The following is a 13224-nucleotide window of genomic DNA, read 5'->3' on the forward strand; positions in this document are numbered from 1 at the left end:
GAGCAAGACAAAGAAACAGTGGAGCTGATGCTGAGGCTCTGCTATAAAACTGTGTGACTTTAATTTAATCAGACTGGGCAGGGGGTTGTAGCATCTACGACAGATTTTACCTCAGATGAAAGAAAGAAACACTCCTGCATGGTGAAGCCACCTTTAATTGCAACACTTGGGGGGCAGTTGCAAGTTCAAGAAAAAAAATTGGATGGATGAACAGATAGATAGGTACATGAGACATATGTCCCTTTAAGTGGCTGGAAAAATGTCGGAGTGGTTAAGAGCACTGGCTGTTTTTCCAGGCCCGGGCTCTGTTCCCAGCACCCACACAGTATATCACCACTGTCTATAATCCTAGTTCCAGGGATCCAGTGCCCTTTGTGGCACCAGGGATCTAGGTAGAGCACAAACGCATGTAGGCACAGCACTCACATGTGTGAATATACATATATAATCCTTTAACGTACTAAATTAATTTCTACTTTTTAAATTTTTTTATTTTTTTAGGTGTTTTGAGACAGGCTGATCAAGACTGTCTTGAACTCCTGATCCTCCTGCTTCTGCCCCCCAAGTACTGGGGTTGCAGGCGTGAGCCTCCATGTCTGGCCTAGGTTATACCTAGTTCTAGAATAATATTAATAATAATTCTAAAAGTTTAAAGGCGGGAAGGCTCTTTTGTTGTTGTTTTAGGTATGTTTGTTCGAGACAGGACCTCACTGCCTTACACAGCCTGGCCTGGAACGCACAGTGAGGAAATTCTTTGCCTCCACATCCCAGTTGCCGAGATGACAGCTCATCACATCTAGCCTACTTCTACTTTTGAAAAGGTCATAAGGCACCTATGGACTTCGTGTATACCCCAAGGAATCAACTAGGTGGTTCCAAATGATATAATGATGAAATCTAATAGTAATCAAAGGATGTACATGCCATTACACTTTACTAACTTTATAGTAGGTTATAATGTTGATATAGTCCCTCATAGTATATTAAAACCAACAGATTTTAGAGAACGGGACTAACATAAAACCATCGCCAAAACCAACTATTAGAAAGAAAACCAACTCTGCAGGGTGTACCCCCAATCGGTGGAACGCTTGCCTAGTATGTACAAGGTCCTGGGTTCCACCCCCAGCACTTCGTAGGAACAGGTGTAATACTCTGTTTCTATAACCCCAGCCCTTGGGAGATGGAGACGGGAGGACCAGCAGATCAAGATCATTTTTGGCTAGATGAGGAGTTCAAGCCTGCCCAGGAGACATGGGACTATATCTCAAAGAGCTGTTATATTAAGAAGACTTTTGTTGTTGTTGTTAAATGGAGATATATCCGAATACTTCACTTTCTAGATAATAAATATTATTTTTTCCTTCCTGGGATTCAGGTTGAGAAGAATCAAAACCAAAACACTTGAGATTATCACCTCCAAGTTCCCACTCTATAAAATGCCATTTAAAGCTAACCGTATCAGCAGCAGCTTGTTGCATATTTTAGAAAGTCAGTTTGTGATCTGAATGGAGGCCAGCACGGTTAGTTATCTGGACTTCTAAAGAGAATGTCAGTGAGGAGCACAATGATGCAGGATTCTACAGGGAACATTAGAACCCACATTTATGAGGTGCAACTGGGTTGCAGCTCTTCTCCATCTTTAAGCTACTTGAAATTGCTCGATTTAAAACTTAATATTACTTTGTTTTGCTTCAACCACAGGGAACTCAAGGCTGAATTATCGCAGTCATTTCCTTTCATTTTGTTTAATTTTGTATTCACTTTTATTTACCTACCTGTGGTGCTAGGGACTGAACCCAGGGCCTCATGGCACTAGGGTAGTGCCTTCCTACTTGAACCACAGGCCCCGCCTACTATAGCCATGTGACCAACTCTGGAGAAACAACACTGGAGCTCTGGTGCTTTTAGGCCTGGAACTTTGCTCTGCCATTCACCACACACTGCCCTTCTGGTGTTTAAGATGCATCTCCTCAGCAGGACCCGAGTAAGGTGCTATGCCCTCATTTCCTGTAGTAACCGCCCCAGCAGACAGGTACAGGAAGGGAATTACAGTGTCAACATCCAGGGAAGCCCGCACAACCTCCACTTAGGATGAGTTTTCTCAGCCAAGACTTCCAAGAGCATCCTGCTTTCAGACAATCCAGGTTCCAGAACATGTGGTCTGCAGTGATTTTTATGTAGAATAAATGACATGAACCACAGAAAGGAATGCAAAATTGTGACAAAGTATTTTTTTCTGATTTATTTGTTTTAAAGTATGCATGCCTTCGAGTTGACTAGGGATCAAAGATAAAAGACATCCAATGCAGTCTGTAATATTTTCTTTTCTTTCTTTTGAGACAGGGTCTTAATGCTGTAGCCCAAGTTAGTCTTGAACTTACAACACCCCTGCTTCAGCCTCCTGAGTCCCAGGACTATCAGTCTGCACTACCATAGGTAGATAGATGGCGGACAGTCTGATATAGGTAGAACTTTTTTCCTTGTGGTAATTAGGCTCAGGCCTAGGGACATATGTATAAAAGACAAACACTCTACCACTGAGCTACATCGCCAATGCTCTGTCTTTTAAGAATCAACCAATTTACCAATTATTGCTTTTTAAAATATGATTTTTATGTATATAACTATTTGCCAGTATGTATGTCCATGCACCACAAGCATGCCCGGTGCCCTCAGAAGTCGGAAGAGGGCATCACTTCCCTTGGAACTGGAGTTACAGATAGTGGTGAGCCACCATTCGGGTGTTGGGAACTGAACCTAGGTCCTCTCTCTGGAAGAGCAGCCAGTGCTCTTAATTGCTGAGCCATCTCTCCAGCCCTGGTTTTTTGTTTTTGTTTGTGTTTTTATGTTATTGTTGCTGCTGTTTCTGAGACAGGCTCTCACTCTGTTACCCTGGCTACCCTGATCCAGGCTGGCAATTCTGCTTCAGCCCTGCTTTGTGCTAGGATCACAGATGGGAGCCACCATACAAGCTTTTTTTTATTTTTACTTTTAAATGTTTGGTGTTTCTTGGGAGAGGGTCTTACTGTGTGGCCCAGGCTTGCCTCACACTTGTTATGTAGCCTAGACTGGCCCTGAGCTCACAGGAGTTCTCCTGCTTAAGTTTTCTAGATTCTGGGATTATACGGTATATGCCACCATGTCCAAATACAGTATCTTCTTAACAGACTGTCGGGTTTTTAATTTCTAGCAACGACAATACATTGTTTAAAAATGAATAAACTTGGCTAAAAATATCAGCCAATAAAATACCCCAGATCTTTGGCTGATAAACAGTAATCTTCTTGGATTCAATTCTTTATCTGTACAATGAAAAGAATGGACTAGGTATTTTTCCTACCTTGACCTTCGATGACTTTCCACGTGGCCTGCCTGGTGCTTCCCCGTCCCTTCCCCACCCCCACACCAAAACCACTTTACTGTAGCAGCTGAAGACTGCAGCAGAAGACCTTGACTCTGACTCTGGGCTACGAAGCCCCTCACAAGGGTAAGGAAGCGGTCATGAGAATATTAGACAGCGCTACGTGAACATGTAAGCTAAGAGTGCATAAACCCGGACCATCAAAAGATTTTCCTTCAGAGTGGCTAATTGACCAGATCTCAGAAAATGTTTTTGGAAAAACAAGAACAACAAAGATTGAGCATCCTCACACATGTTTTGGGAAATAGTCAAAGTAGTAGATGTCAAACACAGGGCCTCTGGTTTCAGCCAAATTATTCTACAAAAGTAACAACAACAACATTTCTCAACTGTCATGTAGTTATAAGTATCAAAAGCAGCCTTTCCGGATAACAGCATGCACAAAATTGATATGTAGCTTGCCTCATCTGCACAAGGCCCTGGGTTGGGTTCACAGTAGTGTAGAGTTGATAGATACCTGATAATTCAACTTAAAATTGTACTTGCATTGTGGCCATTCCCCTCATAACACAGGTAGTCTGGATTTAAAAATAAACAATACTTGAAGAACTACCAGTGTTTTTAATTCAGGGATCAGGATTTCTACATTATCTAATTTGCTATCTTGAGAAATAATATGTGCTTTTAGGTTTACATTTTTAAAAAACTAACTTTTAAATGATTTTGGTGTTTCTAAAATTGCAAATTCAACACAAATTCTAAGACACTAAAAATCACGGGACAAATTTTTCCTAACTATAATGCTTAGAATATGTACAATAGCTTATCTGCTATTTAAAAGCAAAAGAAGCTGCTAAGTCTTGTATTAAAAAGATACCAAGGCTAGAGGCGAGTATATTAAAACTTAACTAGAGCTTAATTAGAACACTTGCTTAACATGCACAGGTCTTGGCTTCAATCCCTAGCAACACACAGAGACAGACAGACAGACACAGAGAGAGAGAGAGGAGAGGGGAGAGAGGGAGTGGGGGGGTGGGGGGGAGCAGGAAAAAACCCCCACTATTTTAGCGTATTTCAAAACCAGAATTAGGAATCACAAGTTTAAGAGCTAAGAAGGTACAGTCCTTTAGATACATGCTAATAATATCCTGTCATCAAAGGTTTAAATCAGTACCCACTACTCATTCTTGGAGAACCAGAATTTCCTAAGAAGCAAAGGTTCAACTATCTATGAAATAAATGCTGAGCCAGGAGATGGGTTTTGTAATACTAGCATTTAGGAGGCAGAGGTAGGAGGAGAGCGAGTTCAAGGCCAGCCTGCTAAACCCAGCAAACTCCAGGGGAGCCATGGCTACACAGTGAGACCCCCCCGCCTCAAAAACAAAGCAATCCACAAACATAAACAAAACAAACATACAAACAAGTAAGTGCTAAGTAGGGGCTAGTATGTAGATTAGGGAGACAGCTTGCTTAGCACGCTTGGGATCCATCTCGAGTCAATCAATCAATTAATGAATAGATAAACAAATACAGTAAAATGCTGTATAAAGGAGCATATCAAATTTATTCATGATAGCCATGTTTGATTTAGAAAGAATCAAGGAAATAGTTGGCTGTTAATAAGTCAAAATAATTGAAATGTGATAAGTAAACCTGTTTTGTCCTAGAGTTACCTCTCAGCTCCGAGTTTCTTCTGTTCACTCAGCATATAGCAAGTGCTAAACTAGGGCTCTACCTAATATAACAGGCCCGATTTCCAGAGATATAGCTTTCAACAAAAGTGGAAGAAAATCTGTTTTCACAGTGTTCATAGTTTACTAAGAGGAAGCAGGCAGCTAGCAAAATAAAATCTTATTACAGACAATAACTTGGAAAAGAAAACTAAATCATGGAAGGAGAATATGGGCCGTGAGGGAACAAGAGGCTGCTTTAGCAGAATGGTGGAGGGAGGCCTCTTGACACTTAGGGATGGCCTTTGGGGGACTAGAAGAAAGTGTCTGGGCTCTAAGTGGTTATGGCTGAGGGCCTAATAAGAAGACCCACCGGGGTGGGAATACACAAAGTCTACCGAAGGGCTGAGTGCCTGGAGACAAAGGATGGGGGGTGGGGCAAGGGAGCAGGGGTGCTGTACAGATTTGGGCTTTAACAATTCCCAGGACAACAGTAAGTGCAGGCCAGGACACAGGTCAAAAGGCTTTCTGAGCTCAAGTTGGGAAGCTACCTCATCAACGTTTTTTCTTGACTCATCACACTGAGCAACATATATCCAAGAGGGAACTGCCTCCGCCATTAACAACATTTTAGCTCTTCACATAATACAACTGACCCATGGAAATCCACTTCCTCAGATGGATTTAGAAATAGATTTCTCACACCCTTATCACAACACCTGGGAGGCAGAGGCAGACAGATCTCTGTGAGTTCAGAGCCAGCCTAGTCTACATAGTGAATTCAGAGTAGCCTGGTCTATACATGTCTACCCTGCCTCAAACAAACAATCAAATAAAAATACATTTTTTTCCTTTTATTTTTTAAAGATTTTTTTTTAGAGGGTGTTTTTGTTTTGTTTTGTTTGTTTGTTTGTTTGCTTTTTTGAGACAGGGTCTCTCTGTGTAGCCTTGGCTGTCCTGGAACTCACTCTGTAGACCAGGCTGGCCTTGAACTCAGAGATCTGCCTACCTCTACCACCACCTGGCTCTTTAGGAATATTTTCAATCCTGTATAAAAAAGTAAACTGAGTAATTGTTAAAGAAAATGGAAAATGACCTCCACACACTTGAGTACAGGCCAGGCAAACACCTGTGCACAGAATCTGCTAAATGAGCACTACACAGACATGGGATAAATGGCTGAAGCACGATTCATTTATTAATTCCTATCAGTGAAAGATATTTATGAATATGAACTTAAATGTTTTCACTTCCACATTAAGTACAGAATACACATGCACACACATCTACTCTATAGGTAATTAGAAAAGACATACATTTTTGGTTTTGTTATTTTTGTCTTTTTATTTGTTTGAGACAGAATCTCACTAAATAGCCCAGGCTAGCCTTGAATTCATTATGTAGTCTAGGTTGGTTTCTAATTCATAATGCTCCTGGCTTTAGTCTCCTGAGTTCTGGGATTACAGGCCTGTGCCACCACACTCAGCAAGAGAATCCCTCTTAACCTGAAAAGTAGCATTAAAAATATTCTGCAGGGGCTGGAGAGACAACTCAGTGGTTGGTTAAGAGCACTGGCTGCTCTTTGAGAGCTCCAGGATTTGATTCTCAGTATCCATGTGACACCTCACAATGGTCTGCAACCCCAGATTCAGGGGATCCAATGCCCTCTTCTGGCCTCTGCAGCTCCAGGTACACAAGAGCTACCTACACAGACAGACATGCACGCAAAACACTCATACACACAAAAGAAAATTTTTAAAAATACTCTGCAACTTCTTCTCTCCTCTGGACGCCAGGTTTTGTAACAAAAAGCCAAATCTAGAAGGCCTGAGCAGGGCTCATATCTGGGCTCACTTTGTATCTGATAGGGCATTTCTAACTACATTCCAAAGTCAATTATTAATTATCTTTTCTACACCTCCATTAACATGAATAACTGAGAGTTGACTGTACCTTGAATATTTACTCTGTAGTTCTTTTAAAAGCAAAGCCAAAAAAAAATCATAAAATCTACTCTGAAATCTGCATCCAAGGAACTCACTTAAGCAATGTCAATTAAATGCATGCTATTTCAAAGTTTATTATTTGCGTTCCTGTGTTAGTAAGTCATCACATTTTAAAATGAACAGAAAGGTAATGTAATGGAGATACTGGGTAAACACTCTGGTTGACTCCTTTTCTGCAAATCAAACTCAAAATGAGGAAAAATAGAAAGACAGAAATTATTAGAAGGTAGTAGGATATTGTGTATCCAGCCTCAGCCTCTGACAGTGGCACTCTGGTGTTCTAACAGAGTTGAAGAACCACGGGGCTCTACAGTTCAAGCTCCAGTATGCCAATTACTCACTAATTATTACCTTAGAGATACTAAGTCCTCAGTTTCCTTTTCTGTAAAAATGTGAGAAAACAGGTTTAGAACACTTTCTCTCATAAAGTTATCATGATAATTCAATGAGCTAACACATATAAAAGGTGCAGTATCCATTTGGTAGCTATTGTATTCAAATCCCTCACCGTCACAGACAAGGGATCTGACCCTCACCGAGGTAAAAGCTACTTTGTTCCAATCCCATAACTATGTGGGGTCAGTTAGCTCCTTAGGTTTACAGCTTGCAACAGAGGATTGTCTCTCTGACACGGGCCAAAAACTCCAATCTGAAAGTTTCAGGTGCTCAATACAAATAAAGTGAAAATTCAAAAGGGGGTAAGCACGTGGCGACAGGTAAGACGAGCAGGCAAGTCCAGACACTGGCAAAGGGAATCTGTCCAGGAGGCGCTCCCTGTTTGGGGCCAAATGTGAAACTACCCCAGGCTCGGCTCCTACTGCAGGGCTGCTGCCTCCAGGCAACACATTCTAATCTTGATCATAACTTTATCCTGGAGTCTAAGAAAATCCAGGACAACCAGCTGAGCAGGATAACTGCGACAGCCGAAGAGTTGGTGACCTCCCAAGTGCTACACTAAGATTTTCGTATTTTTTGCTTAGAGACCACCTGGAGTTGTTCTTCTAATACTTAATAGAAAATGTGACGACAACCATGGACAGATGTGGCACCGAGAATATGGCTAGGTAATAACAACAGACACAAACGTTAATTAATTATAAGCAAGACGGAAAACAGGAAACCAGACAGTGCTCAGTTCTAGGGTATTTTCCATCAGCAGTGGGGGGACCGGGAAACAAAGAATATATATGGAGGTTGTAATCACCATCATATAATAATACTCTTTATAAATCACCACCAAGTATTAGGAGGGCTCAAAAGAAAGTCTCCTCCGCCCATTGCTTTGTTTTGGTTTTGACGGCTAGTTAAAAACAACAGCTGTCCTGAGCGGCAGTGGTCAGTGAACCTAAGTATACAAACGGAATGGGAGACAAGGGAGGAAGGTGGAAGGAAAGGAAGAGGAAGGAGGAAAGATTCGGCAAATGCAGAGGGAACCCAAAGCTGGACACTTCAAAGACGATGGCTAACACCAGGAAGGTCTTCATGGTACAGCAACTCCAAGAAAAGACTTCAGGGCAAAGCAGGAATATAATCGTTCAGGACTAAGATGAGAAATTTTGAGAAGATGAGAAATAGACGGTGGCAGCAGCAGCAAAGACAACGCCTCCTTCAACTTCCCTCCAGGACTCGGAGAAGACATTCGTCAATGGCAGAACATCTACCCAGCATGTGGAAGGCCCTGGGTTACACACACACACACACACACACACACACACACACACACACACACACACACGAGGAAAAAGAGACACAGAGGGAGAAACAGACCCAGATATCACTGCTACCAAGAAGAAATCTAAACAGAGAGAGTGAGGAGTAAGAATCTAGGCAAAAATTCATCACTGCTTGGCTTTTAAATGCTTATGTCTGAGAATTACAACCATCAGAAAAAGCTGAGAAAAAGAAAATTATCTTAAAGGCAGTTGCATGGTCTATATTATTATTAAACCAAAGGGGGTACATTGTCATGGGATGGCTCCATTTGTCTAGGGAAATTTAAAAGGCAATACAATGAAATACAATAAATACAACAAAAAGCAAAACAATGAAATCCAATTAATTTGGTTTTCATGAAGGTGTATGCATCTTGAATTAACTTGGGAAAATGGAAAAGATTTTTCTTTTTTCTAACCACTGTTTTTTTTGTTTTGTTGTTTTAATCAATTTTCCTGTATGTAGTACTTCACTTTTACAAAGACCCAATTGAATCTTTAGAGATTAATAGGACCAATTCATAGGCAGAAGGCCACAAGGACTGATCCATCTGTGTTACAGGGATACAGCATCTACCAAGACAGCCACAGTGCACACGGAGGGCCAGAGACAGGACTTCTGAGGGAAGGCTGGGTGAACCAGTCCCAAGAGTAAACTGGGTTGCAGTGTAATCTGATAAGGAGCAAACAGCATGGATTCTAGACGCACAAACCAAGTGTCCCTAACAGCAGAGCTCTTTGAAAGAGTTAATCAAATAATGTATAAGGATATATATCTTACAAGGTTTATTAAAAAAAATAGTTTGTCTTCAGGAGTGAATAAGAAAATTTAGTTAACTGCTGTGGACTACAAAAATTGATTCACAGAGAGTGTAACAGGACCCAAACGACATACTCAGTGACTAATACTAAGCCATCATAAAAAGTATTGAAAAACCTAAAAGAAGCACACATGGACAGAAAAAGAAAAGCCTGAAAACCGCCAGTGATGTATAGCTGTCCACTGAGAAAGCTGAAAGCTCTGTTCCAAGGATCCAACGACAGTCTTGTTCACAGAGTTCTCCAGGCAACGTTTAGAGAACCCTGGAGGTTAGTGCTTTTTTAAAGGCAGAATAAGAGAAGATACAAGAAGAGCTGACCAAGTAATGGCACAGGCATCACCAGCCTCCTCGGGTACCATTCCCTTTAGGAAAATACAGACGCTTTGGGCCAGAGTTTTTCCCAACAGAAAACAAGCGATGTGACCTGACGGAGGCCGCCGTCTCTCGGAGCAGATCACTAAGTTACTGAACATCTGTCACAGGATCTGAGTGTGGCTCCCTGAGACTGCGGAGACACAAACAGACGGCTTAATAGTAAAACTGTCTGTGCTAAACTCCGCAACGCAGCAGGCACCCCAGGGAGACAAGGTCACACCACTCCGTCCCCAGTGAGTTACTATCCCAGCTTTTAAATACGCCTAATCCCATCCCAGAGCCTAATGCAGATGCTAGCCCCTCACACACATCAGATCTTAGGGCATTTGTCAGTCTGTCTTTCCAACCAGGAAACTACTTCAGCTCTTTATCCTCTTCCTTTATTCCAGTTTCAAAATACATTCAAAGAAGCGCAACGCAGAACCACTAAACCATATATAAACATGCTTTTTTCTTTTTCTTTTTTTTAAAAGCATGGTCTCTTTCTGTCTCCTGGCTGTCCTGGAACTTGTTATGTAGGCCAAGTTGGCCTCAGGCTCAAAGAGATCCATCTGCCTCTGTCTCCTGAGCACTGGGATTAAAGACATGGGGGTCACCATACCTAGTTAAAGTTTTCATGTTTGAAAAATAATTCTGTAATTTATTTCATGTTCTTACCTTCTTTCTGTTTTAATTCATATGACTATGAACTAAAATTCATAGTCCACACATCTCACAAAATGAGTATCTGACTTTGTATGCTGAGATCCCTCGCCTAAGCCAGCCTGCCTCCAATGGCCACAGCAAGGAGTGTCATTTTACAAAATGGGTTTTAATAAATAAGCAACATCTTTTTATGAAGTAAGACAGTAGCTTGCCCATTAAAAAGGCACAGCTCACCAAGCTCTGTCTTCACCATAGGAATGAGCAATTGGTCTAAGGAAGCCGATGGCCCAGTAAGTTAAGAAGTTCAACACGTAAAGAATAGTCTGTGAATGAGTTACATCCCGGAAGCCTAAAAAATTGTGTCAGGAAAAGCTCTGTGAGTTCAAAAAATATATATCAAATAAACTTTTAAAGTTGTGAACTGTACACTTTAAAACTGGTCCAGAAGGAGCAGGGGCAGGTTCCCACTTTGGGTCCATTTTGTGACCTAGACCTCTCCATGTGGGGATTAGCAATGGGGTGCCACACGTGGTGGAAGCCAGCCATAGTATCCAAGCTTGACTGAATTTTAAAAGTGACACTGTAATCAAATATGCTCCAAGGGCAGTCTAGAATTTCAGGGTGCTCCTGATCATTAAAACTAACATTTACATTTTAACAGGATGTACGCTATATTCCTCAAGTCTATTAAATACACATATGTATTTCTGAACTATCAAAAATAGTGCCCCAAATACATATTTGTAAAGAAAATTTTTATTATATATACCCCAAAAGATTATGCAAAACTAGTTAAAATGAGCAAATTATCTTCTAAAATACAGAATTTATATATTTCTTCAAGTATAAAATAAGAATTTGCTTTAGACTGCCAATAAAGCAATCTCCTCACAAGAATGAAGCAATACAAAGCTAAGTGGTAGAAGGAAGCAGAGCTAACCCTTGCATGGGTTTTGGTTTGTCAGACAAAAGAAAAAACAGGCATTATTTCAAACAGATGGAAAGTAAAACAGAATAAAGTTATACTTGCCTGCATTAATTTCCCCTCTGCCGGAGTTACTTCTGCAACACCAGCAAACACACCTTCCAACGTGAGATTCAGTTTTCCTGTGGGGTCCATTTTCAAGGGGATCACTCTGATAATAGCTCTCTGTTCTGCTGATCTTTCAGACTCCACTGCTGCTGCCAACACCAGTCCTGGGCGTCCAAAGCCTGCATGCAGGGTAGCCATCAGCAGCCAGGGCCAGAGGGCAGCCAGCTGCAGCTGCTGGCCACCACTCATGCTACCAGCACATCAATGCTCTTCGGCCATGCATACTGCTGCCACCAGCTAATCCCAAAGGCAGGTTCTCAGATCCGGAAAATGGAGGGGGAAAGATGTGCTTCAGTTTCAGAAAGCCAAGTCAGAATGCTGGTCCTTCCTTTTTCTACAGTGTAGTCCCAAGCACAGGTAGCATTCCTGACTGGGAGAGTAAAAGAGGGTATTCTTCAGCCCACTTCTGGGGCCGGTATGTCACTTTTTCCCATTGTCTCCGGATACAGAAACACCACCACTGCCCGCTGAACTTTCCAAAGGTGCTTTAGATCCAGCATGAATTGGTTGTCAGATCACTTGCTGATGGTCTTCCATATGTATCGGCTTTCTGAGGCACTAAACCCAATGTTGGTGAACAGAAACCCAGGGGACAGCCAAGGTAGGGCATCACAGGTGCCAGTGAAGAGCTCCGGCTCAGAACATGAAGAGATGGCCCCTTTTAAGCCAGAAAAAGTGTCAATTTTAAATGACGAAAGACCACGAGAGGGTTTTCTTCTTAATAGGAGAAGAGTGGAAATTAATCAGGCCACACCTGGAGGGATGTCTAAGGCTGCTACAGCATGAATTCATTAAAATGTCCATGCTAGATTGGATTTCAGCCTAGCCCAGAGTTCTAGGCCTACTGAATTTATATACTTTTTAAGAACTTCAATATATTTTTTTGTGTTCCGCCAAAAGTGCCTGTAAAATTTGGCACAAATTCATATATCTTTGACATAGGACAGAATAAATCTGAATACCAAAATCTCTCCCAACTTCCATATTGAGATACTTGATGAGGTTAACTTTCCAGGTATGTTCCCAGTTAAAATTCATATTTCTGTTTCCACTTTCCTTTCCTGCTTAGGGATTCCAGATTTTATTCTCCATTTTGAGAATATCAAGCACTCTGACTTTCCTCAACATGCTGTGGAGACTAATATCCAGACCTTAGAATCTGTAATCTTCAGGATTCAGAAGAAAAACAAAGGACTATTCCTAACACGTTTTCAAATTCCTTGAGGGGGTGGGGAATAAAAGATAGGAGGAGTGGGGGGTGGCTAGTCACAGGCTCTAAGTTAAGCACCCTGGGGGGCGGGGGAGAGGGGAGAGGGGGAAATAAAGCAGAGTAGAGGAGATCGGGGTATTTCTAGGCTCCTATGAAACTTCAGATTCTTGTATAAACATCAGATTTTAAAATGCGCACGCTTAAGTAACTATACGTGCACTTCACCCACAAAGCCTGCTGCATTCTGAGGCCAAGTTAAAAAATCCTACAAAGTCTTCAGAAGTGCCAAAAAGCCAAGCAACTGAGCGTGAACCTGCTATACAGATTC

The 13224-nt window shown here is 41.6% G+C and overlaps 1 protein-coding gene across 1 annotated transcript in view; it reads right to left on the reverse strand.

Annotated features, from left to right (window-relative positions):
- Rnf43 (ring finger protein 43) overlaps positions 1–13224 on the reverse strand; it is a 72909-nt gene that overhangs the window by 58985 nt on the left and 700 nt on the right. Inside the window, exon 2 of the mRNA XM_052756324.1 lies at positions 11624–12344. Within this exon, the coding sequence (XP_052612284.1) occupies positions 11624–11875 (252 nt within the window). The 5' untranslated portion in view covers positions 11876–12344. The remainder of the gene's footprint in view (positions 1–11623; positions 12345–13224) is intronic.

The sequence above is a fragment of the Peromyscus californicus genome, unplaced genomic scaffold (assembly GCF_007827085.1).
Source record: "Peromyscus californicus insignis strain IS unplaced genomic scaffold, ASM782708v3 Scaffold_3__1_contigs__length_106647218, whole genome shotgun sequence".
Lineage (NCBI taxonomy): Eukaryota > Metazoa > Chordata > Mammalia > Rodentia > Cricetidae > Peromyscus > Peromyscus californicus.